This window comes from Hoplias malabaricus, chromosome 17, assembly GCF_029633855.1.
Source record: "Hoplias malabaricus isolate fHopMal1 chromosome 17, fHopMal1.hap1, whole genome shotgun sequence".
Classification (NCBI taxonomy): domain Eukaryota; kingdom Metazoa; phylum Chordata; class Actinopteri; order Characiformes; family Erythrinidae; genus Hoplias; species Hoplias malabaricus.
Genome location: NC_089816.1, coordinates 19,473,519 through 19,499,916, shown reverse-complemented (window position 1 = coordinate 19,499,916; position 26,398 = coordinate 19,473,519). Strand labels below are relative to the sequence as shown.

General features: G+C 43.3%; 2 protein-coding genes across 10 annotated transcripts in view; both read right to left on the bottom strand.

Annotated features, from left to right (window-relative positions):
* Positions 1-1,808: 1,808 nt before the first annotated feature.
* On the bottom strand, positions 1,809-2,570 carry fgfbp2a (fibroblast growth factor binding protein 2a). The gene has a single exon (XM_066650000.1). The coding sequence runs from the start codon at positions 2,568-2,570 to the stop codon at positions 1,809-1,811; it is 762 nt and encodes a 253-aa protein (XP_066506097.1).
* Positions 2,571-3,946: 1,376 nt separating this feature from the next.
* Positions 3,947-26,398, bottom strand: part of prom1a (prominin 1a) — an 81,495-nt gene continuing 59,043 nt past the window's right edge. For 2 of the 9 annotated variants that reach the window (XM_066648956.1, XM_066648960.1), the window contains 20 exons: positions 25,916-25,990; positions 25,734-25,797; positions 25,475-25,634; positions 24,532-24,684; positions 24,332-24,455; positions 23,204-23,307; positions 21,996-22,080; positions 18,552-18,698; positions 18,314-18,385; positions 17,756-17,848; positions 16,945-16,962; positions 15,445-15,498; positions 14,875-14,955; positions 14,723-14,791; positions 14,549-14,638; positions 14,148-14,263; positions 13,596-13,619; positions 10,070-10,183; positions 6,519-6,551; positions 3,947-5,927 (listed from right to left, as the gene is read on the bottom strand). In XM_066648956.1, coding sequence (XP_066505053.1) covers positions 10,114-10,183; positions 13,596-13,619; positions 14,148-14,263; positions 14,549-14,638; positions 14,723-14,791; positions 14,875-14,955; positions 15,445-15,498; positions 16,945-16,962; positions 17,756-17,848; positions 18,314-18,385; positions 18,552-18,698; positions 21,996-22,080; positions 23,204-23,307; positions 24,332-24,455; positions 24,532-24,684; positions 25,475-25,634; positions 25,734-25,797; positions 25,916-25,990 — 1,599 coding nt within the window. In that variant the 3' untranslated portion in view covers positions 3,947-5,927; positions 6,519-6,551; positions 10,070-10,113. Of the gene's footprint in view, positions 5,928-6,518; positions 6,552-10,069; positions 10,184-13,061; positions 13,949-14,147; positions 14,264-14,548; positions 14,639-14,722; positions 14,792-14,874; positions 14,956-15,444; positions 15,499-16,944; positions 16,963-17,755; positions 17,849-18,313; positions 18,386-18,551; positions 18,699-21,995; positions 22,081-23,203; positions 23,308-24,331; positions 24,456-24,531; positions 24,685-25,474; positions 25,635-25,733; positions 25,798-25,915; positions 25,991-26,398 lie in introns of those variants that run through there. The other 7 variants (XM_066648957.1, XM_066648961.1, XM_066648958.1 and 4 more) reach the window with 6 other exon arrangements.

Genomic DNA, 26,398 nt, shown 5'->3' with positions numbered 1-26,398 from the left:
GACATGGTGGTGGTGTTAGTGTGTGTTGTGCTGGTGCGAGTGGATCAGACACAGCAGTGCTGCTGGAGTTTTTAAACCCTGTGTCCACTCACTGTCCACTCTGTGTGCAGCAGCCTCAGAGCATCACATTTTATTTAAAATTTATTATGATGTTGTTAATCTTGCTTTGCTGCTTGTTTCAAACACAGCAGTGCCCTCTGCTGTCCAGGGTGTGATCCTGTCTTGTGCACAGTAATGGAAAATGAATGAATGGACGAATGTTAAGGAATCTGCCTATGCCTCTGGCAGCCAGCAGGGGGCGTGGCTGTGGTCTAGTAGCAAATATCAACTGAAACTCTATTTCCCAGAGTCCTCTGGGTTGATCTGGACTGACTAGGCTCACAAGAAAAGGTGAGGAAACTGTGAGTGTTAATCCTCCTGTCTGGAGGTGTTTATGCATTGTGATTTTTCTCTTTTATCCTCTCTCTCATTAACCTTTTCCCATTGATGCTGTATGTTTTGTCTGTTTGTCATGTAGCTGCACGTCCTGCAACATGAAGGAATGATTTTCAAGGATTTCAGCATTAAAACATAGGGTTATGTTATAAAATATATTAGTAAAAACCTTTATTTGTACATTGTGGTCTGAAAAACATGGCTTCTACATGTATATATATATGAAAACAGTCATCATTTATTAATTATCCATACACTGTTTAACCACAGCATAGTTACTGAGAGAGTATTTTCTAATCCAGGTTTCTGAACTCCCAGATGTTTCTGCACAGCTGTGTGTGTCATTACATATAAAAAAAGCCTCTTTAATAATATCCTTATACACTTTAATATACAGGCAGCAGAGAGAAACAAGGTTTTAAATGATTCTCCAGTTCCTACTCGACTCCCTCAAAGAGTAAACCTTTCACTCGCCACGTCGTAGTCAGTCCATTCACAGCTATATAATGACAATACACACAACATTCTCTTCCTGATGCTGTCTTCAGATGAGAATCAAGTCTCTTGATGAAGTAGGACTGCTCTGTGGAAGGAAAGACAGGAGAGAGAAATAATTAGACTGAGATGGGGCGGTGCATGTACATTTCATGTAACATCAGAGCCCACCACCTGAGATTCAAACTGTGTCCTGCATCAAAGCATTCAGAAATGAGACCTTGTATCTAACAACTTTGTAGTTTATTCCCTTCAGGATCAATAAAGTGTTATCTTGGCACCATGGGAATATTTCCTGATGAACAGGACAATAGAAATGCTCTGACATTGTTACACTGACTTACATTAACAGAGAAGTGTGTTTCTGTTTATTCCAGTAGTTACTGTTTTTTTTTTTTTGCTCGGACTGTGACCAAATCAAAGTTCATTTGCTGTCAAACACAGTCATAACTAGGTACAACTCGCCGTGAAACACTTTGATGAGGACTCCTTCCATGAGAAAGAAATCAACATAAGATAGAATCTGAGATAAATAAAATAAAATATATAAAAGAGTATAAAAAATAGATTCAAAGTTTGATAAAAATATATAGAGATGATGGAAACATTTGTGTAAAATATCTAATAAAAAGAGATAAAAAAGAGAGCGCTAAAAATAAACATAAAATTAGATTTTAAATGGAGATTAAAAGAACAAAACCATATAGATTCCTTCTCTTCTTTTATTTACGTAAATCACCTCGTGGTGATTTATAAAAGTTCATAAGAAAGAAGAGTCAATCCTGTGTGGAAAACAACACCAGCGACAGACTGTGCCTTAATCGAAGTATTTAAGAACTTAGGAACTGTACAGAATGAACTTCAGAACTCACTTTGCTTCAGTTTGTGAACCAGCCAATGACGAAGCCACAGAGCCCCTGGAGTGAAGGCCAGCAGTGCTCCTGTGCCAGTCTCTTGGCTGTGCTGCTGGGGGAAGCAGAGGGTGCTGGTGCTGTTGTTGCTTGAGGAGAAGTCGTCTTTGGTTTCACGACCTTGGTCTGTTTAGTAGGTCTGGAGTGTGGTCGTTTACGTCGATCAGCCTTAGCTTGGTTTGGCTTTGCTGGTTGTGATCTGGTGGGTTGGGAGTCTGGTCCTTGCTTTCTTCCGCTAAGCCGGGCTTGATCTGATTTTGGATCATCTTGCCTGGGGTTAGCCTGGGTCAGATCTGGCTTGACGTGTTCTCTGGGCACATCGTAGGAGGAGGAAGAAGAGGAGAAGACCATCTGGGCCTCTGCAGGAGCTTTTTGGCACATGAAGGTCTTGAGGACGCTCCTGCCCTGGCAGGCATTATCGAGTTTGCGCAGGTCCCACATGATCTGAGTGAAGAAGCGGCGAGGGTTGGTGTTGTAGGGACGACAAATATGTGGCTCTCCCTCGTAGTCGCACCAGTAGGACCTGCTCTGGGACTCGCAGGAGATCCGGAGTTTGGTCAGCGATCCTTGTCCAGTTACTTTCATAGAACACTGGTCCTTGGCTTTGGTGACAAACTGAATCGGGTCATCCCATGCGCTTGTTCCCGGTCGTTCTCCACCCTGGCTCTGGACGAAGGACATAAAGAAGAAGCAGGAGAGTAGGAAGAGCACAGCGGCCACAGGCTGCATGGTGGTCGCTGGATGGGTTGAGGCTGAAAATGAGACGCAGTGAGACTTTCTCTGCTATTTAAAGCCACCGCACACCAAGAGGCCGTTTACATGAAAAAAAGTCAAGGACACATGTCCTGGGGTGTTGGGGGAACTCAGCCTCTCGCCCCGCTGGCATCATTGTCTTAGGACTGTCAGTGAAGCAGCGGCACATATGAAACCAATCGAAAATGGCATGCACACATTTACAGCCAAACATTGAGGGCATGCACCCAAACCCAGATCACCGCAGCTATGTGTGTGTGTGTGTGTGTGTGTGTTTGTGTGTTCCTCTTACACTTTAATCTACACCGAATCCAAGAGCTCAGGAAATTGTAATGTATTTCTCAAATTCTATAAAAGAGTGAAACATGAGTCCAATGTTCTCCTCCAAGTGACCAAATCCCCTAAATAAATTGTTGACAATATTCAGTAAGTGCAGGCCATATTTTCTGGTGCTGCACAGCCACTGAAAACATCCCTACAACAGCCTCAGTGTTCAAGACGTGCAGACTGAAGTTCTGAACATTCATCAGAGCATGTACATTCTGTGCATGGAGAATGTTAACATTGGTAAACAGGGAGGATGCTTGTTTTTTTATTAAAGGGAACATATTATGAAACCAGTTTTCTGTGCGCTGCCTGAGTCAGAAAACACAGGATAAAACAAGTTGTTCTGATTCTACTCCACTTCTGACGCCAAGTGCAGAGACTTTAGAATGGCCCCGCCCCCTTGTCTGAGTCTGTCCAATCACAACGCTGGACCCGTGTTTATGTGAGAGCGCAAAGACAAGGTTAAACGCAGCAAAACAGACACAACGAGTGCACAGAAATTAGAGCACTGAATAAACACAGAGAAGAAAGTGAACCGAGTGAAAACGGCTAAAAACCAGAGCTTCTGCTCCTCGCTCCTCACTGCTGTGCGCTCGGGGTCGGGGTGAACAGCGAGCGGCTCATTATCATTTAAAGGAACAGGTGCTGAAAGTGGGCGTTCTGAACAGGGCTGTTTACACAGGGGGAGAACACTGATGTGGGGCTCGTGGGGTTTGGACCAAAGCAGGTCACAGATGTTTTATTAAGAAACAGAACTGTGTTCCACTGTGGTGAAGAGGGTACAGAACGGTGGAGAAGGGAGGAATCTGGAATAGTTCTGTTCACACTGGTCACTCAGATTTCTGTTCTGTTGTGTGGAGCAGTAGAACTGTGTTCTTTTGGACTGAAGGAGTAGAAGCAGTGAATGCAGTAAAAGGGGACAGACTCACTACTGATATCCTTCATATTCAAAGAGGAGGTTATATAGTGAACATTTTAAGTCACGCAGAAAAAGACAGAAGACTGAAGATATGAATTCAGTTTGAGATTTATTCACAATATAGTACAGCTATTCAGCTTTGGAATTGAAAACCAGCCGCTTTACCAACCCCCCACAACTGCTCAGCGCCACAAAACATCAGTAAAACTTTGAGCTTAAAGACCGATTTATACTCCTGCATCGACTCGACACAGAGCCCTATGCCATTGCGAGCGTTTATTTTACTGTGTTGTTGTCTGAGTCGCTCTGCAGTTGCACCTCCACACCACTACAAACACCTTCCTCTACACTGTGTAGTACACAATGCAGTGGTGTAGTAGAGTTATTTTTATAAATCTGAAAAGTGCACTCTGTAGTGAGGAGGGCATTTTTTGGGACGGAGCAGAGTTTACACAAAACGACAGGAAAAAAGCAAATACAAAGCGGCATGTTTTTTTTTCTGTATTTTTCCTTTGTTCAACATTGTTATTCGTCCCTGATGTCTGAGGAAATCTCTGTCTGTGTGTGGAGGAGAGGAGCTCCATGTACTACCTCTGTTCAACTTCAACAATGTCCCTCCATCTACTGACCAATCACATTCTGTATCACAGACCAATCGAACCTACGGTGTAGGGTTCATGTCGACACACTGCCTACGCTGCAGGTTAGATGCAGAAGTATAAATCGGGCTTAGCACAGCACCAGGACACAACACTGCACCTGATGAGCAACAACAGCGCATTACACACAAGACCACAGCCGACAGCAGAGTGGAACCAGGGTGCCACAGGGAAGTGGAATGAAGGAGAATCAAAACCAGGCAGAACACTTTATCCAAGGACTGTGCAACACTGTCATACACTTCTCAAGTGATTTGAAGAGTGAGAAATAAATGTTTTCTAGCACCTGACATTATTAACCACAGATGAATGTTACAAAGACCTTGTGAGGAACCACAGATGTCTGGAGATGAACTTGTGGATGTATTAATTAAGCTTCTTATTGTCTTCAAGTAAAGTGTCGAGAGAAAACATGTTATAAACTTTGTTTTAAAAACAGTGTTTTAAAACAGGCAAAAGATTAAGACCTGAGATCTATGTTAGAGATGTTTTGGCGTCGAGCAATGTATTTCTTGTGAGAGTGATACACCTACAGTGATCCAAACTCAAGCTGATCATCTCTCCTTGTTAGTATCATAAAAAGGGCAGTGTTAAAACCCCAATCTGGCTATTAATGAATGTAAACTAATATCTTACCATTGCCACACTTCTGTTTGCCCAAAGTATTACAGAGGTTACTGCTATAAATTCAAACCCTACGCTGAATGTTTCAGGATGCGCTCAACCTAAAACCCCTGTTTTAGCAGCCTTTAGCTTTACAGGCTTGTGCAGGTGCCACAATCTAAAGACAAAAACAAAGGCAATTCATTCGGCATCAGAATGGCTTGACAATTTCTATCCCTAGCCTTGAGTACTAGAGCATATACAAACACTGTGAATGTACGTTGCATGTTGCACATAATATTAGTGGCTCAGAGTCCATTGGGCTTCGATGGCATGGTCACTCTGTTCAAGAGCGTCGTCTTCAATTAAACGCTAAAAACAAACATAAAAAGGTGTCAAGAGGTCATACCTCGACTGTTTTGAATTCCAGTGTGTTTTCCCACAAAAATTAAAAAGCAGACTACATAAAAACAAGAGATGGGAAAAAGGAAAGGGTTCTGAGAGCGACGCAGCAGCTGAAACTTTGTTAGGACTGCAGAACAATGACCTCTCAGTGACTGTAAACAGAGACGCATACATATAGTAGCCTCCGAGGCCTCCCTGACTCCGTGGCTGAGATGACGGGCCGGGACCACGCTGAAGTCTCTTTGTGTTAAAAGAGGAAAAGCCTCACAGAAAAGTGTCCATGAGACAGGGTCATTGTTGCAGGACGAGGAGGTGATGAAAGAAGGTCTCGTCGAAGGAGAATGTACACAGTGTCGTGTGAAGATTCAGGAAAGTGTCCCTCCTCTGAACGGGACCTGCTGTTCATCATGGGGCAGGAATCTGAAATCAAAAGAAAAATATACATCAGAGATATGCATTTAAGGAACGGAAAATGTAACACACTGCAACGTAACTTCATATACAAAGGTTTCTGCACATGCAGCTTCTATTATCTTCATAGTAGGGCACTGATGATAGAATAGGGTGCTCTGGAGCAGCTGCCCATGAGCCTAAGGTCATCAGGCCAGATTCAACGATTGGCTAAAAGGGCTGTTGAGCAGTGGAACAGAGCTCTGAGGAGTGCCTAGGTGGTGTTTGTGATCCAGATCGTATCGCCCAGCATCCGTCTCAGACCTTGCTTTTTGTGCCCTAATGCCATAAACTACTCACAGCTATGTTCCCAGAAGAGTAGATGCTGTTAGAATATGAATAATGACTTTTTCAGTGGACTCATTTCAGAGGACCACACAGAGGGTGTGTTGGTGTCTACAAACTTTTGGCCACATCATGTACTATATTCAAGTGTTTTCCATAATTTCCACAGGACACATCACATTTACCCAAAATGTTTTATTTTATTTTTCAGAGAAGGAGATGATGCAACTCCTGCATGTTTTTATTTTTTCCAAAACAGGACAAAAACAGACTTACGTTCCAGAGTTTCAGTGCCACGTCCCAATCGAGCTGGACGAGAAACGGAGAAAAAGACAATGAGTAACTTGTGACATGAAGGAAGTGCAATAAAAGGTTAAAGGAGGAATGAGATGAGAGAGGAGCAGGTGCAAGGTCAGAGAGGGTGAACCAACAGAGTAAAAATGAAGCTGGGGATAGTGCTTACAGAGATGTTAAAGATGTTAAACACAAGGGCAAATCATGAGTAGCTGCTCAGAAACATACACAGTGCATTCATTCAACAGAGCGGTGATAACCAGGGATGCCACCTCAGCCCTGAAAAAAATCCCTACATATTAAATGGGATGTTTATGATTGTAGGGAAACACTATTCTCTCTGGTTTGTTTAAATTCAGAAGCTCCACGTCTTTTAAGATAGAACTGTTAGAAACTCATGTGTAACTCGAGGTGTTCAGTTTTGTAGCACTGTTGCTAATGCAGTTAGCTGTCTCCCGAGTTTGGAGACAGTTCCACCTTAAGTGATCAGAAACAGCTAAAATAAGTCAGTGTTACCCCCCTATGGAGTAGGAATACAGCAACATCCTCATTTCGGTTGGTGCTTTTCAGCGTTTGGGGTCTCTCCGTTGTGTAAAAACCTCCAGGGGCCAGCGCAAGCCAACTGCAGGAAAGCAGGTGGTGAGGAAACATTCCCCGAATTTTATAAAGTGTTTTTGATTAAAATCATGAACATTGTCTTTAAACCAGTGGATTTTAGAGTTTGAGATCTTGTGTAACTCAGTGGGCTCAATACAGTCCCAGAGCACAGGAGGATGTGGGCCCTCTCTGAACCAAAAGTGGCCCAAAGAGTGACCTCTGGTGATGTGGCCTTGATTCTATGTCTGTGTGGCAAGTGGGCCAGTAAAGTGAGGGACGTGGGAAAGGCTGGAATAATTGAACTGTAGTAAATGGTGTGAAGCAGTTTCACAAGGATGAACAACGTGAGGTAAACAAAGTGCAGGACACTCCAGGAACACCCTGCTCAGGTGGCGACCTTAAGATTATCACTTCAACCGGCCAACAGTGGAGTTATTCAAAATAAACACGTACACAGCTTCTACACAAACATGACACAATGAGTGCATTTACCTGCACTTAATCAGAGTCATCAGATAATGAGAAAACCCTGGGTTTACACGGGTCAGGCAATGGTTGGATTTTTAGATTTCATCCAGCCAATAATCTCAAAGACATATGTGACATAAACGTCCTTTTTTAAACATGGACCCACTTTAGCTACAAAAAGGGTCTTAGTTTTTAAATGATTTATAATTGTATGCACTGCCGTTGTTACTGGTCTCTGTACACCGTTGCACAAATGGGGATAAGCAAGCTGTTCTTTACCCAGTGTGTGTCCCTGTGTTACAGACCTGTGCCGGCTGGACCAACATTCCCAGGACTGTGGGCGACCCAGTGGAATGTTATGACTTTTCAGGTGATCAGATTTCTGAGCAAAAATCAAGCTCTTTATCAGATTCTGAATGAGATTTTATAATGGAAGATGAATAGATTATTAATTTTAATTAAAAAATATTATATTTTTTGGGGACCTAATATGCCAAAGTTATCTTATTATGCTGAAAGGCCTCTCTTAGCTGGTTCTCAGAGACATCCCCTCCTTGCACCAGCAGATGGAATTTGAGATAACACAGAGCAGAGTCATAAAAACCTCACTCCAGGATGTTTACGACCCAAGGTCCCAGGGTCAAGAGGAGAATCTTTGCAAAATGTGATGTCACTACCAAGGTACAGGAAACAGCCAATCAGGAGCAAGAAATGCTCCAATTCTCCCTCATTGAGGACAAATCAGGTATTCGCGGCAGGTTTTCTAAACTCTGGTAAAAGCCAGTCACACACCACACTTAATTATTACTTCAATCTTTTAACACTCCTCTGAGACACACTCTTTGAGAATTTTTGGAGAGGAAGACATTTTTCTGAAGAACGTCTCTCTCCTGCTTCCAGCAGACAATGCTTCTCAGATAGGGTAGTCAGAGAGCTCTCCTGCTCTGCAGATGTCTCTGCAGGCGCAGACTCTCTCATGGCTCTCTTAAACAGTCTTGGGTCCCTCAAGCGTGGTCCAGAAAGAACAGATTTTTTTTTTTTTTTTAATCTCTAATAGAAAACGATAGTTAGAAGAGCTATAGTTTAACTCCAGCAAAAATTCAATGCCACATCCAGAGCACTGGAGGAGACCAGACCTCTGACACTCAAAGTGGTGACCAAAGCTTCCGGACCAGCAACGGAGAAGGCCACACGCACCCTCAGAATGACCTTCTGAGCAAAGGCCCAGGAGAGACCTGCATGGGCGTGTCTCTCTCTCAAAGGCGGCAGATCAGCGATGACGGAGAATCCCCACCGAGACATTCAAAATGCCACCAGCTCCGATGGAGGGACAGGGAGAGAACAGGAACGCCCGTGTCTGCAACGCTACAAGGCCCACGCCGGAAAGCACCGTGCGTCAGCGACATGCTCCGAGCTATCCAGTCCATCGCCACGGATACATAAAGTCAAATGGTTTCATTTATTCATTGCTCAGGAGGTTGGTGCTGAATCTTTGCTGGGATAAACAATAGCCTTTCTAGGATTTAGGGTAATTATTATAGAGAAGTTCCCTCATATATTAATCTCCATGTTCCCTTATGTATCGCTGTAATCCATTTCATTATATGAATGTATAATCAATATACATTATTTAATATTACAATTAATAAACCAGTTGTGTGATAAAACCAATCCTTGGTTATTTGTTTGTGTGTGCACTTTTCTTGTACAGAATTATTACTTCTAGTTCAGATTCAATTTCAGAGTCAAGAACCTATGGCGGGTCAATGAGAATAATTCATTAATAATAATTAATTCTAGCTAATTCTGCTAAAATAATATGTAAAGTCATCTAACATGATGACCTATTTGTCTAAGCTAAAATTGGACAGGTAAAGACACTACATATTATTTAATGGCTCCCAAACATGGAGCCTAGCAAAATGAATTAAATAATTAATTATTAATCATAACTATTTCCACTACAATTTGTAGGCATTAATGTGGTCTAAAATATCAGAGTGTGCTACTGAGATGACCACTTGAATGATCAGATAACAACAGAAATCTGATTATGATTGGATTATTAACTGCACGTTTGTAAGGCGGACAGATTTCTCAAATGTCTGTATAATTAAATATTTAAAAAGTAAAGAGTGCTTTGTTGTGAAACGCTCAGGAGAAATTCACCAAGTCACAGAGGTGTTAGTCGCACACGTCTAAAAACATGTCCACATCATTTCACAACTAACCCTTCATCTCTAAAATAATGCAGAAATTTAAAACATCAGGGGTGTTGCCTTTTGACTGGAGTCCAAATGGAGACACACACACACACACACACACACACACACACACAGAAGATGCAGCTGTCAGCAGTTATTAACATGAAGCATGTGACAGCGACAGTGAAGTTGTGAGGTGACGCCAGCCACAAATAGATGGTGAGACATTGGAGAGACATCTCTTCCATCAGTGATCACCAGTACCTTTCTGGAGACAGGGGGAAATAAAACAAAGCTCCGGGCTGTGGTCACCAGTCGGCGTGGCGGGGGGGTGCAGAGGCTCGTGGGAACCGAGTCATTGTGTCATAGGTGGGGATGCTTCAAACACAAACAAAGAAAGGGTCAGCAAACACCAGTGAGAATTAAGAGTTTCCCTTCTCCTTTCACTCTAAATGACCCTCCTCCCTCTCTCAGACCCCGGGAAGAGCAGGACGCCAGCTTTCCCTGGACACACAGAGCACCCCAGCGGTCACTCACTCACGTACATACTCACTCATGTTTCATAAATGCTCCACAAGTTGCTTTATGTCTTCTGATTCTTCTTTAAAATGAGCACTTTCCAGCCTCCGTTTATCCCTGTCCCTTAAAAGACTATATATATATATTATCTATTATCTATTATTATTATATATTATCTATATATATATTATTATACTATATACTATATATATGTATGTATGTACTGGGCTGTGCTCTGATTGGCTGACCCCTTCACAGGGCTCCTTTTGACATCACAACCATGATGAATTTACCTGGTTTGTACATGTTGGCATTTGCGAAAAACAGAATGAAATAAAAAAAACGAATGACTTGTTAATGGCAATGTTTTATTTCAGAAAACCCTGAGAAACGTGGTTTTGGATTTAGTGTTGGTATGTGCTCCGTGTGTCCTGAGTGTGGCGCTGTGTCCTGCTCTAATGTACACAGCAGTGTCTGAGGATGTCCTGAACATGGACAGCATGCTGTTAGTGAACGTAAACCAGAAAGTCCAACTACAGTCAGCTCTGTAATTCCTGACACTCTGGGTAAAGAATGGAGAACAATTACTATTGAAAATGTCTTTGTTGTGAATGAGCTGAAATTCAGATGCACATTGTAGCAGCAAATGTAGCCTGAATTAAATAATTTGATTTAAAAACGCTAAATGGATTCCAGTTTCTCTGGATAAAAGAGTGACCATACGTCCTCTTTTCTGGGACTTAAAATATGCATCCAACAGGGATTTCTAAGTTGTCAAAAAAGGCCTGGGATCCTGAGTGAATAAGCAGTTATACCACGTGGCTGAGCATTTGACACTGCAGTGTTGCAGAGGCTCAAAAACATGGATTCAGACAACCAATAACGTCAAATTGGGTGGGGCTTTCCAGCTGCCTGTGAATGGTGAAGGGGTGGGTGGAGATAGAGGCGGAGTTTAATTGCATATTCATAGATCTGCACATACTGAATTTAAGAATTTGAAGGAGAAAAATTAAAGCTAAGTTTTTAAAATATTATATACAGTGGTACAGCAGGTAGTGTCTCTGTCACAGCTCCATGGTCCTGGAGGTTGTAGGTTCGAGTCCCGCAGTGGGGGATTGTGTTGTGTTCTCCCTGTGTCCGCGTGGGTTTCCTCCAGGTGACTGTCTGTGAGGAGTGTGGTGTGTTCTCTCTGTGTCTGCGTGGGTTTCCTCCGGATGACTGTCTGTGAGGAGTGTGGTGTGTTCTCCCTGTGTCCGCATGGGTTTCCTCCGGGTGACTGTCTGTGAGGAGTGTGGTGTGTTCTCCCTGTGTCTGCGTGGGTTTCCTCCGGCTGACTGTCTGTGAGGAGTTTGGTGTGTGCTCCCTGTGTCCACATGGGTTTCCACCGGGTGACTGTCTGCGAGGAGTGTGGCGTGTTCTCCGTGTGTCCATGTGGGTTTCCTCCGGGTGAGTTTCTGTGATGAGTGTGGTGTGTTCTCCCTGTGTCCGAATGGGTTTCCTCCGGGTGACTGTCTGCAAGGAGTGTGGAGTGTTCTCCCTGTGTCCATGTGGGTTTGCTCTGGGTGACTTTCTGTGAGGAGTGTGGTGTATTCTCCCTGTGTCCGCATGGGCTTCCTCCGGGTGACTGTCTGTGAGGAGTGTGGTGTGTTCTCCCTGTATCCGCGTGGGTTTCCTCCGGGTGACTGTCTGTGAGGAGTGTGGTGTGTTCTCCCTGTGTCCGTGTGAGTTTCCTTCGGGTGACTGTCTGCGAAGAGTGTGGTGTGTTCTCCCTGTGTCCATGTGGGTTTCCTCTGGGTGACTGTCTGCGAGGAGTGTGGTGTGTTCTCCCTGTGTCCGCATGGGTTTCCTCCGGGTGACTGTCTGTGAGGAGTGTGGTGTGTTCTCCCTGTGTCAGCGTGGGTTCCCTCCGGGTGACTGTCTGTGAGGAGTGTGGTGTGTTCTCCCTGTGTCCGCGTGGGTTTCTCCAGGTGACCGTCTGTGAGGAGTGTGGTGTATTCTCCTTGTGTCTGCGTGGGTTTCCTCCGGATGCTCCAGTTTCCTCCCACGCTCCTAAAACACACGTTGGTAGGTGGATTGGAGACTAAAAAGTGTTGGTAGGTGTAAGTGTGTGAGTGAATGTGTCGCCCTGTGAAGGAATGGCGCCCCCTCTATGGTGTTTTCCCGCCTTGTGCCCAGTGATTCCGGGTAGGCTCCGGACCCACTGCCGCCCTGAACTGGATAAGGGTCACAAACATTGAATGAATCTGCAGCTGTGAACAGAGGAGTGTTTTTCTAACTGATGACCAGAGGTGGACTTCATGTACCACAGGTGTCTGTAACTGTGGAGCTGACTGTATGATGGTGGAGTTAATTTTGTCAGAATCACACTCAGAGAAGCATGCAATGCAAACAAACAAAATATTGCAAAACTATTAAAAAAAAAAAAAAGATAGAAAAACAAAAATCAGTCAGCAGATGCTTATGTTTGCCATGAGTCGGGGGCATACCTTACAGAGCATGCAGTGTTAGTATGAGGTCAAACGCTTTCGGCATCACTGCTGCCGAGTTAGCCTTCAGTCTAACACCAGGAAAGAGGAGGGAACTGAAAACTTGTTCAAGGAAAGGGCCACTTTTCACCCAGCATGCACTTATCCCCCTGGGTCTAAACAGACGTGGCGTCTTCAGCCCCACCTCCACACACGCATGCAAGTCATTAGGGTTCGATCCACTCAGAGTGAGCGGGCTTGGATCTTTTTACCTTGTCGTTACAGGATTTTGGATACCTTGTAAGCGCTCATTATAATAACCATTATTACCAATTTCCATACTGAAACAAAACAAATAAACCATGAACAAAATATGGCATGAGACAAATGGCATGCGATGAGGATTGGGCTTAGTCTCAAACTTCAGCAAGTTCCCGTAAGTATAAAATATTTAAAGTACAAATTGTTGTAGTTTCTCACAAAATGTAAGAGTGTAAAACGTAGAGAAACCATGTGCCAAGGGGGTTCTGATGAGGTAAGTATGATGATGATGATGATGATGATGATGATGATTTAACAGCCCTTTACAATAAACGAGAGCATTTACCTTTTTTGTTTTTTAAAAGAGACAACACACAAAAGACAAGCAAGACCCTTCACCAGAGAAGCATTCCAGGCTAAAAGCTTAAACCAGCACCAAATATTGAGCAGAGAGTTTTACGGAGCGGATAGAGACGTCGTGTTAAGGAGTTTCTCAAAAAGAGGAGAGAGGAGGGAGGAAAGTGGGGAAAAGAAAACAAGCTTACGTTTTCATGGGTATTGTCTCAATGCTAAAAAGATACAAGACAAGCAAGAACATTAAAAACCGAGTGAGAATGAAAATGCACCAGAGAGCTGTGTGTCCAGGGACGTCAGAGAAGAGAGGTCTCTGGTCAAGACACTTGGTGAGTCGTCTATGGCAATGTTTCGTTACTGTCAGTGCGTGAGAATGACACAGAAATACTGAGAAGAAAGCATTTACTATGTACACTGTTTATATTTACACCATTCTGTTAAAGTGCAAAGTGCTGAATCAAAAGAAATTAAAAAGTGGACAAAGATGGAAACAGCAAGAATCGGTTATCATAATGTGAAATGCCAAGTCCCTGAGACAGAAGTACTGGAAAGAGTGAAGGGGAAAATGCAAGAGGAGGAGGAGAAAACAACAGAAAGAGAAAAAAGAGAGAGAGAGAAAAAACAGCCTGGTTACTATTTCCAGCACAATCTAAATAAATCAAAGCACAGAGATGAGAGGATGTTCAATGCAGATCCAGTCTGTCGTTACAGTGGCACAGTGCTGACGTCTGTGAGCTACTCACTCGTCGTAAACGTCCTCGGTGTCCATTCTGCGGTAAAACTTGGCCAGTCTCACTGACAGGATGATGCTGGGCAGCAGAAACAGAGTGGAGCATCCCAGACCGAACCAGAAAGTGTTCTATAGAGAGAGAGAGAGAGAGAGAAGTCTTCTCATTTGGGTCGTGTTTGGCCTGAATTGTTGGATAAAGGCAGAGACAGGCTCTGCACAAGGGCCAGTTCATCAGAGGACATCACACACTCACCCAGTCACTCACTCATTCATCCATTAATAGCCCGGTTATTGATTGGCTGAATTAACATGATTCAGGTGGAGGCTGCAGGCCGGTGCTTGTGGAGGTGGGGGTTTGGAAACATTGCTGTAAAACTGTACATAATAATAAATAAAAACCCGTGGAGCTCTTACCATGGAGTCCAGGAGGAAGCTGCAGGCCAGAATCTCCGCCGTGTCCAAGATGTTACTGAGAGGTTTACACGTGGCCACCTCCATCTCCAGCTGCAGGAGGAGACAACATCAGACGTTCAGACTTTACAGAGACACCCACAGACACACCACTTTAACTGAAACACTGGTACTCACAGACGTCTTGACCCAGTCTATGTACTGTCTGAAGTATCCAATGAGGGTCTGCTTGTATTTCTCCGTTTCCTGCAGGAGATGAACACACAGATCAACATTCCTTCTGAAGTGAGCCCTGTTTAAAGGCGAATGCCTTGGGTTTATGTCCTTACCTGGTTGACGATGTAAGTTGAATTCTGGGAGATGAGGTACTGTGCAGAATCCACAGCTGAAAGTACTTCTGAAACTTTGTTCTGAAAGATGCACATGGGGTGAAAAGTCAGAAGTGTGCTACAGTCATGAGCTCAGAGACAGTGTCTGGGGACAAACTGCAGAGACGTGGGGTGACATGTGGTGGAGAATGTTTATTTTTTAGAGAGAGTGAAAAGAATTTTGTGAAATTTCCAAATCGATATAAAGTAAAAGGCCGAAATGAACCTACACAAACATCTATAAAGACATCGTTCCAGCAAACGAGGGGCTGAAACACTTTCTGGGGCCAATAACTTAATCCAGCCTAAGCCTTCATAGGTGTTAATATAGCTTTATCCCTCTGGGGTCCGAGGGCTTTACTGTTCTGGGTCGGAGGGCTTTACCCCTCTGGGATAAGACAGAGTGGTCAGGGCAGACTCTACAGATTCAGGATGGGTTTGACCCGTGTTTCTGCGCTGTGTTCTCCCAAAGAGATTCATGACATGTCACTCCTTAAAGCTAGGTAATATTAAATAATGAAAGCATCTTACGGACAGATCTGAGGCGGTCCTCTCCAGAAACCTGATGCTCTGGTTCAGAGTGTTCTTAATTGGAGAAGGAAAAAGAGACAAGTTATATATAATCTTCTATAATTGTAATAATTACTGAGATTACACACATTACTGTCCATGCTCAATGCTCTATTTCATCTTTATCAAATAGAAAACTACAGGGTGGGCTATTTATATGGATACACCTTAATAAAATGGGAATGGTTGATGATATTAATTTCTTGTTTGTGGCACATTAGTATACGGGAGGGGGGAAACGTTTCAAGATGGGTGGTGACCATGGCAGCCATTTTGAAGTCTGCAATTTTGGATCCAACTTTTGCTTTTTCAATGGGGAGAGGGTCATGTGACACATCAGACTTATTGGGAATTTCACAAGAAAAACAATGGTGCTTGGTTTTAACGTAACTTTATTCTTTCATTAGTTATTTACAAGTTTCTGACCACTTATAAAATGTGTTCAAAGTGCTGCCCATTGTGTTGGATTGTCAATGCAACCCTCTTCTCCCACTCTTCACAAACTGATAGCAACACTGCGGGAGAAATGCTAGCACAGGCTTCCAGTATCCGTAGTTTCAGGTGTTGCACATCTTGATGGTATGATGTGGTATTTGGGGTACAAAGATAGTGGGGCCATTCTTCATCAATGGAAACCTCAAAGCAACTGGATATGCGAAATTGCTACATGATGATGTGTTTTCCTCTTTATGCACTGAAGCTGGCATGTTTTTCCAGTAAGATGGTGCACCACCACATTATGGGTGTCAGGACTGAGCATTCCTAGATGAACAGTTTCCTGAAAAGTGGATTGGTCGTCGTGGGTCAGCTGAATGGCCCCCAAGGTCTCCTGATCTGACACCCTTAGACTTTTATCTTTGGGGTCATCTGAAGGCACTTGTCTATGCTGTGAAGATACGAGATGTGCCAAGCACATCATTGTTTTTCTTATGCAATTCCCAATAAGTTCAATGTGTCACATGCCCCTCTTCCCATTGAAAAAACAAAAGTTGGATCCAAAATGGCAGACTTCAAAATGGCCGTCATGGTCACCACCCATCTTGAAAAGTTTCCCCACTCCCATATAATAATGTGCCACAAACAGGAAGTTAATATCACCAACCATTCCCATTTTATTAAGGTGTATCCTTATAAATGGCCCACTCTGTATATTTAATTAAAGCATGGTCCTGTGCTGTGACATCATGTTTACTCTATAACAACATTGGGAGGACAGGGGTAACTGGATATGCCAGGACATGCCAACACTTTAACGTCATGCACAAACAGAGCAACAAAGTCTTTCCACACAGTTTGTGCTTATAAATGTCAGGCTTTGATATTTGGATTATTGTACATTGTAAATTCTCTAATATCATCCATAGCCACATTGTAAAAATGAATAATAAGTTAAAATATCTACTGTGTTATTGTAGGTAATCAATAAAAACCTCACTAACAGACACACACACACAGTCTTACCCTTGCTCTAACATATTTCTTGAATTTGGAGTTGGATTTGGAGGAAAAAAGAAAGAGAAAAGGTCTTTAAGTACCATGGTACATGTTTTTTTTTATTTCCCACCTCCCCCTCGTCTCGACAGTGGAACACATTTCTGTTTCTTAATGAAACGTCGGTGACCTGCTTTGGTACAAACCCACGAGCCCCACATCAGTGTTCTCCCGCCGTGTAAACAGCCCTGTTCAGAATGCACGCTTTCAGCACCTGTTCCTTTAAATGATAATGAGCCACTCGCTGTTCACCCCGAACCCGAGTGCACAGCAGTGAGGAGCGAGCAGAAGCAGAAGCTCTGATTTTTTGCCGTTTTCACTCGGTTCACTTTCTTCTCCGTTCTCATTTTCTCTGTTTTTACTCAGTGCTCTTATTTCTATGAGCTTGTTGTGTCTGTTTTGTTGTGTTTAACCTCATCTTTGCGCTCTCACATAAACATGGGTCCAGCACTGTGATTGGACAGACTCAGACGAGAGGGCAGGGCCTATTCTAAAGTCTCTGCACTTGACATCAGAAGCGGAGCAGAATCAGAGTGGCTCGTTTTATCCTGTGTTGTTTCACAGGATAAATTTATCTGGTCTTGTTTAACAGTGTGTGGGGTGGTGGGCTCCAGAACCACACATCAGTGTACACAAGTACTGAACAAAGGATTCTTTCAAATGTCCCCTTTCAATGTGGTGCCAAAGTCTCTAGCTTTGTCACAAAATAAACATAAAATATGTTCAAAAATAATATATACAACACAATTAACAACCAGGAAGAGAGAGAGAGAGACATTACCATGGACTGCTGGATGGACATGACCTGATGGGAGTAGATCTGTCGGAGTGTGTTAGCGTGGTCTTTTATCGATGTCTGTAAAGACCCTTTAGACTGAAACACACAGACACAGATGTTTTTAGGGAAAGATTAACAGAGTAAAGAAAGCTTATGTCCAGTTTAGAAAGAGCATGTGAATGACTGGTACAGTCTGTAAACTGCAGAGCTGCAGAGTGATTGATGTGGTCAGTGGAGCTGACTGAATGGACATTGACAGTAGAAACAAGGAGGTGGCTTTAATTTTCTGGCTAATTGGAGCACGTGCTGTGTCTGAAACAGAAGGCAGCAGCCTTCATGTCTTGCTGCCCGTGTTATCAGCAAACGGATGTGGAGAAACCTGTAACTGGATCGAGTTTGGGTCAACTAAAGGAAAGATGGAGAACTAAAGGATACATCTGGAGAAATGACTCTTCCGCTTTATTCACACGCGGCCTCATGGAAAGGCTTCAGAATATTTCAGACACTGCCTTGGTTTATTTTTGATAAGACCATTGTGTAGCACAGTGGCTGTGTATGTACCAGCTGGTCAGCATGAGTGTCCAGGTTACTGGCGAAGGACAGCAAATCAACACGGGTCACTCCTTTGTTGAGCTGTGAATGAGAAAACACAACAAATGTAACACAGAAGGAGACAAGTGCAATGAGACTTATAGTAATTCAGTTATAGATTGAACACTGGAGGACTGTATTTGCACAGATGTCGAGTCTGTGCTCAGAAGAGCCTTCAGCCAATCACTGAGGTGACGTGAGAGCGTACTTCCTCCAGATACGCAGCAAAGTTGATCTCTCCGATCCCAGTCTCGGTGAAGCTGACGAGGTTCTCTTTTCCCTCTGCGTCCAGCAGGATGACGGACCTCAGGTCCACCTTCATACCCTCAAACTTCCCGGACACATCCTTTGTGTACTAGAGAGGGAGAAGAAGTGTTATCACGCTCTGTTTCTGTGTTTGTCCAGCATCTCCTGGAGGGTTAGATAAGGTGTATTCAACTTTATCAAAGCGTACATTCAACCTGTTTCAGAAACAGTAGGGATCTTGTTATAGCCTTGTTACACCATGTAGCTGTAGCTAAGCAAAACAACAAATATATCTGCATCCATGCTAACGTCGGTCAAGTTGGTTTGACTGCATTTGAGCTGTTCTAACTATGCAAATTTCCACCTGTTTCCAAAATAAGATTCATCTGAAGTTGCATTTTAAACAGTTGTGGGTGGAAATGTTTTGTTATGGAAAAAAATACTGTGACGTTAAAGGCTTGTTTTCCAGCTCGACATTAAGCTCATTCTTCAAATAAAATCAGATTTCATGCAGCATTTGCTTCGCTGTTTAGACCTAGAATAGGATTAATATGCTGCTATAAAAAGAGCTGGGTGGAAGTGATCCAGCACAGAGAGAAGAGCATGGACATAAATGTGCTTTAAATTATACACATGCACAACCAGAACAAAAAAAAAACATCCTGCAATTATAAAAACAGAAAAACAATGTGTTTACATCGAGCTAAAGAGCATTATGAAAGAAGTAGGAGATTTAGTGGAGAAAGGTCTTTGTGACCTTAAAGAGACGAGTTCCGCTGTGAAATGCCACAGCCCTGAGCAGCCGAACCGTTCGCTCTGAGAAACACTTAGTGAGAAACAGGCCTGGGGACCTCGCCAGCTCCAGAAGCTCAGATAATGTGTTCTCTGTGAGCATGAGACACACAAGGAAACAAATCTACAGTTGTCTGCTCCCAGTAACTCAGACAGCACATAATTAAGTCTATTTACATCAAGCACAGAGCCAAATTTTAATGTTCCTCGGGGCATGCAGCAGAGCCTGCTTAAGGAAACTACTTATTTGCATGGCTTACTGCCTCATGCCCTGGCGAGTCCTCTCCATTAACACCAGGAGGAGCAGTGCAGCGTGCCAGCTGGCAGTAGCTTACAGGAAGAAGGAGAAGGAAATCGAGGAGTATCATGTGCCCCAAGCTGAGGAAGACGACCACTAAGACTGGCACAGAGTCAGAAGGTACAGTGGCACAGGGTGAAAGGAGGTTAATGCATGGCTCTGGTCTTTCTCAGTGTCAGAGCCAGATCCTGATTCAGACTGAGCACATCCCTAAGAGCTTGAGTGTATTACATTGTGTAGAACTGCTATCGCAAACAGTAATCAGACAGTAATCCAGTTTCAAGCTCTGGTCGACTTGCTTCTCCTTACATTTTTTTAAACAGCAGCAGAGATAGAGGCCGTGATGTGGTACAGCGGAGCAGTTTGGGAGGTCTTTTATTTAATTACCTGCAAAGGGAGTTATTTTTATTGCAGGGAAAAAGATAGAAGAAATATAATTAGGACCTGCACAGGACTGGACCTCACTGGAGAGCCTTCTGGACATAATCAAGACATAAACGTGAACAAAGGGAAGCACATTCAGCAGGAATTATGTGATCTTTTTTCCAAACAAAAAATATGTTTCTACGCTGAGGCCCCGTCCACACTGATCCAGTTATTTTTTTAAAAAAAGGGATTTTCCTCCGTTTTTAAGAATATCCTGTCCAGACGAATATGATTACGGTTGCATTATCACATCAGTCCAGTAGGGGCCCATAGTACCTCTTACAGAGAGGTAACACCACAACACGTGAGAGAAAAACAGTGGTTTACTCCCAAATCACTCAATGCTCCCTCTGTAGTGCACTACACACGTTCTGAAACGACTGAATCTAGATGTTAACAGTGCAGTATATATTTCTAACACACATCATTTCTATTTATTCATCTTTGTGAATCTGAACTCTAGTGCTGTCTGTGTGTGTACAGTGTAGTTTGTGACTGATGTAGTTCACTGTAGAGGGACTGAGGAGCTGTGTGTGTACAGTGTAGTTTATGACTGATGTAGTTCATTGTAGCGGGAGCAAGGAGCTGTGTGTGTACAGTGTAGTTTATGACTGATGCAGTTCAATGTAGAGGGAGCAAGGAGCTGTGTGTGTACGGTGTAGTTTATAACTGATGTAGTTCACTGTAGAGGGAGCGAGGAGCTGTGTGTGTACAGTGTAGTTTATGACTGATGTAGTTCACTGTAGAGGGAGTGAGGAGCTGTGTGTGTGTACAGTGTAGTTTGTGACTGATGTAGTTCACTGTAGAGGGAGTGAGGAGCTGTGTGTGTGTACAGTGTAGTTTGTGACTGATGTAGTTCACTGTAGAGGGAGTGAGGAGCTGTGTGTGTACAGTGTAGTATATGACTGGTGTAGTTCACTGTAGAGCGAGTGAGGAGCTGTGTGTGTACAGTGTAGTTTGTTACTGATGTAGTTCACTGTAGAGGGAGCGAGGAGCTGTGTGTGTACAGTGTAGTTTATGACTGATGTAGTTCACTGTAGAGGGAGCGAGGAGCTGTGTGTGTACAGTGTAGTTTGTGACTGATGTAGTTCACTGTAGAGAGAGCGAGGAGCTGTGTGTGTACAGTGTAGTTTATGACTGATGTAGTTAATTCTAGAGGGAGTGAGGAGCTGTGTGTGTACAGTGTAGTTTATGACTGATGTAGTTCACTGTAGAGGGAGTGAGGAGCTGTGTGTGTACAATGTAGTTTATGACTGATGAAGTTCACTGTAGAGGGAGTGAGGAGCTGTGTGTGTACAATGTAGTTTATGACTGATGAAGTTCACTGTAGAGGGAGCGAGGAGCTCTGTGTGTATAGTGTAGTTTACAGTTTTCCTTGTCCACAGGAGAACAGAGACAATAGTCTTCACATACCTCCACCTTGGAGAGCGCTTAGAAAACCTCAGTTTTCACCCAACTCAAGTGACCAGCTGTGTAAAAGTGTCCATCCATATTACTGTGTGAGTGACTGGGTGATTGTTTGATGCCCTGGGATGGACTGGTGTCCTGTACAGCCTTGTTGTAGGATCTGGAGCTACTTACTGAATGAATGAAACCTGCTGTTGATATATAACCTGAGCTCCAGACTCTTTAGTTTATTATTAATGCAGAAAATACTGACTCTGCTCCTGAAAATGCCATGTACAGGCCTCACAGACATAATTAAGTTACTGTCACTGTGTCTCTGTAACCACCCCATTATTTTTGGCTAATGTCTCCTCTTGTGACGCTGCATTTCTCTCCAGAAAAGGTGGACTGTACAACACAAACAGCTTTAAAATCTGTATTTTGGAGCACAGTCATATTAATGATACGAAAGACAAAGCTCCTATAATCCCTTAATCTACTCACCACATTGGTGTTGAGCAGAGCAGAGATGTTGAACACTTTATCCAGGTGAAGGGCAGAATAAATCCCTCTATTCTCCTTACAGTTACTGAGAGAGAGAGAAAGAGAGAGGGAGAGAGAGAGAGAGAGAGAGAGAGAGAGGTTTTAATACTTGACATAAACTTAATACATAATATTCTTTTTCTCTGGTCTCTCTGCTGCCCTCTGCTGGACTGCATGATTGCTTCAGTAATGTAGGGCCTACTTTAGGCTGCTAATACAGTTTCACATCCAAAAATTTGAATAAATATTAGAAATACTGAATTTCAGATTTTCATGAGCTGTAAGACGTACTGATCAACAGAAAAAAAAGACTTGAAATATGTCACTTATTTTGTAATGAACATAAAATATGCAACTGTTTAACGTTAGTAGCTCCAGTAGCTCATTTATTTTATTCAGTAATTTCTCGAATTTCATATTTTTTTATTTAAATTGATGTGGTGCAAATTGCAGAGCTTCTATAACCAAATAGTGCAGTTAGGTATCTATCTATATAGAGGTGCAGTAACATCTTTACAGTTTTCACAAGTGTAATTTGTGTCATTTTATTCACTGTTCCAGTCTATTGGAGCTTTACTACGGCGTGGAACCTACTTGACTTGACTGGGCTCTTCTGCTTTTCCACTGGCAAAATCTCCAGTGAATGTGAAATGTCACCAGCTCCATTTCGAGGAGGAACTCTGCCGGTGAAAAAGCGACCGGGTAAAAGCGAGACGAGTTGATCCCTTGCAGTGGAAAAGCACCAAAATTCTCCACACAGTCAGTGTCTGTGTCTGGCAGAGGGCAGTCCACGTTCTCCTGTGGCTTTGGAGTAGAAGCCGTTCTTGAGTCTGTTTGTCCCTGATGTGACAGACCTCAAATGTCTAGCCGAGGGCAGCAGGTCAAACAGGTCATGTCCAGTGTGGGGTGGGTGTTGTGTAGACGTGTGTAGACACAATGCCAAATAAAGAGAATTCTACAGGGCTCATGAGGGTAAAGGCTATGTTGCTGCTTGCTGTGAGAGGCAGGCTGGTGATTTCAGACCAGAACATTTTAATTTTATTGCTTTATATTGAAGTCTAGTCTCATAATGAAAGCTGTTTACACTCTTACAGAAGCATTCAGGAGGGTCACTATAGACTGTGAAGGGTTAGTCTGTGATTCCTCAGTATCCTTATTCTAGGCCTCACCTGTAGAGGTTTTCCAGTGTGAGGTCCATATCAGGATCGTTGTACATGTATCCAGGGATAAAGTTCTTCCAAGCCGGGTTTACCAGGTATGGAGTGTCCAGCACCTAAACCAACCACAGCAGTTAATTCCATTTCCAGAGGCTACTGCAGGGAACTAATGTTTATAATTATAGTGTTTGTCTGTAGAGCTCCGACTCCAGAGAATAACACACAGAGTGAACTACTTTAAGAACTCTTTAAAAACTCTTCTTTTATTTTTCAAAGAACGCAAGGAATAATCTGAAAATCTGAGTTGCTTTTATAAACTTGATATTATTGCAGTCCAATGAAAATCATGTATCTATCTGTTACAGCGTGGTGTCAGAGGTGGACTCAAGTGTACAGTATTATTTTATTATTATTATTATTATTCATCATCATCATCATCATTTTCTTTTCCGCTTCTCCATTTCAGGGTCGCGGTGTATTATTATTATTACTATTGTTTATTATCTGTTATTGTGTTTATTGGTGTTTGTTCTACTTTTGTGTAGTGATGAGGAAAGTGTTGTGTACTGAAATAAACTATGACCAGTGCTTTATTAGAACCACCAGATCCCAAAGTCAGCAGACCAGCACCTTACCACTGAGGCACCTTGAAAACGGGTGGGAAAAGACCGCATAAAGAAACGGTGCAAAACTGAATCTATTATCAGCTTACAGAGGGCTGAGCTTCCTTTTCTTTTCTTTATACCCACAGCTACTATTCACCCCTCTACAACAGTAAAGTGCTATTTGATTGGCCTTTTAAGTGTCACACCTTAATTACCGATGGGAATTCTTTTCACCCAGACACACCAGCTCTTCTACTGTGCTGGCCAGGCCCCCTGCTGGTGGCCGGTGGTACAGGCTGCCTCCTTACACTATCTCCATTTATGTGGCACTATTACTCTTTTTACTACATCATTTAAACCCAACAGCTTTTGATACTTGTTCTAACATTGACCTTTTTGAAAGTTAAGAGAGTTTTTCCTCCTGTAAAGTAAATATTTTGGGAGATACATGTTTTTCTTTGGAAAGCAACGATATTCCGCATGTTCAGGATCTGGGATTGAATAAAAATGGATCATGGTGTTGGTGCAGTCTTGCCTTGAAAAGTTGTCTGGAGTTGAAGGGCTCACACACCAGCTTTTCCAGGTTTCCCCCCACAACAAAGGTGGCCGTCACCACCCCCATCAGCACCCAGGAGAATAGGAAGCTGAAGCCCACACCGCTGGGGGATGGAGGGATAGTTTTAGACAGATGTTATGAACAAAACTGAGGCATAAACATATGAAAGGAGCGCTCACGCCATCAGCAGGTTTCCTCCAGTGTTGGACACACAGCCACGGGTTGTCGGAGAAGCGTGACGGTCAAATCCCAGAATCCCACACAGCAGACCCAAAAAGTTAAAGGCCAAGACGAGGACCACCATACAGCAGAGTGCGATGCAGCTGATCCACCTGCAGGGGGAGGATTATAAAAATGAAAACGAAAGAAGCCGTGCTCTTGGTTACGACACAAACAGAGCACCTGGTTTTCTGAGTGAGCCCAGAAAAAGATTAACATCCCCTTGACGTTCGCCCTCGTTCTGGTCCGCTGCATAACATCACGCACAAGACATTAAAGCAACATTAGGTAAGATTTGGTATTTTTGCTCCTGGGCTCCCCCTACAGTGTAATAGAGTGTAATTCATTTTTGTCCCAAAATCAAGGCGAGTGGGGGGTGATCTCCTATAAAAGTTACACAGTACAGTTTCTACAGTGCTGAGCCTGGAGTAGCAACTACAGAGGCTCCACTCTCTCTGTTACAGCTCAGTGGAGCATCACAATGATTTTGAAGCTGTTTAAGGTAAAATACTATTTAGTGTTGCTTTAATAGGAAATCTTTTACTGAAATGAAATTCAGGGAACATCAGTGGTGCTGCGAGGGCTATAACATGTTTCTGTATGAAAAGACATCTCTTGAATTATTTCTGGGACCATAACAGTAATCTCTGTGATACTACAAGGATGATTTAAGGAGCAGATCCTCCTGCCTCCAGCGCCCCTTCCTGGGGAGGCAGGCTTCCTGCCACAGTTGTGTATTTGTGTTCTGTTCATGCGTTTGCTTCCTCAGGTGGTTGTTTGTGACACAGATAAAATAAAAACCTTCAGCGCTCAGAATCCTCATCATTTCCTGAATTTATCCTAGAGTTAGAGGGAGATTACGCCCTTTCAGACATCCCTCATCATATCTTCTCTGACGTTTACCTGTAGAAGTCCATCTGGTCGATCTCGGGGTAGAGGTCCTCAATGCTGGAGTGTGTGTGTGTGACAAAAACGGTGAAGTTGTTCAGGGAGCTCTGGATGGGGAAGAGTCTGGAGAAACTGGTGATGTTTTTGCCGATGCCGTCCAGCAAACCTCGCACTCCTAGAGTCATCAAGAACATAGGATGAGATATTCGATGCACACACACACACACACACACACACACACACACACACACACATATATCCTCCTCTGTCTCACCGTCTGCTACGTTTCTGGTCTGGTCGGTCACCATGGTTGGAGTGTCGTTGAAGGCCAGAAGCCCCTGCAGGACGACAGGAGAGTTTAGAGACGGAGCAGCTCTACAGAGGCCGAGAGGCGGAACTGGACTCAAAGGAAGGTGTTAGAAGGACAGTATGTACATAAAAATAAATTAAAGTTACCCTCTGAACGCTGAGGCTGAGGTCAGTCTTCAGAACCTCGTTCACCTTCTTCAGCTGGTCAGTGACACCGGGCAGCTGCAAGACAAACACGTCCTCTGTGTTTAATGCAGGAACGAGTGAGAGGAAAGATGAGGGGTTGTACACGGAGCTTAGTTTCTACATGTCACGACTGCGCAGAGAAAAACATGTATCTCCCAAAATAGTAACAGTACAGTAGCAGGAAATAACCTCAACTCTCAGTGGAAATCAATGTAAAAAGGTATTATTCAGAGTTTTGGAGCGTTGTTGTTTGTCATTCGCCATGAGATTTACACACAGTGTGGAGGACAGCTGCTGTGTTCAAATGATGCAGTAACTAAACACACACACATACACATACACATACACACACACACACACACACACACACACACACACACACACACACACACACACACACACACACGGAGATACAGGGGCAGATTTAATAGGACAGCGGCGATA

Coding starts and splice junctions, on each gene's coding strand:
- fgfbp2a (XM_066650000.1), bottom strand. CDS start 2,570: ATGCAGCCTGTGGCCGCTGTGCTCTTCCTACTCTCCTGCTTCTTCTTT.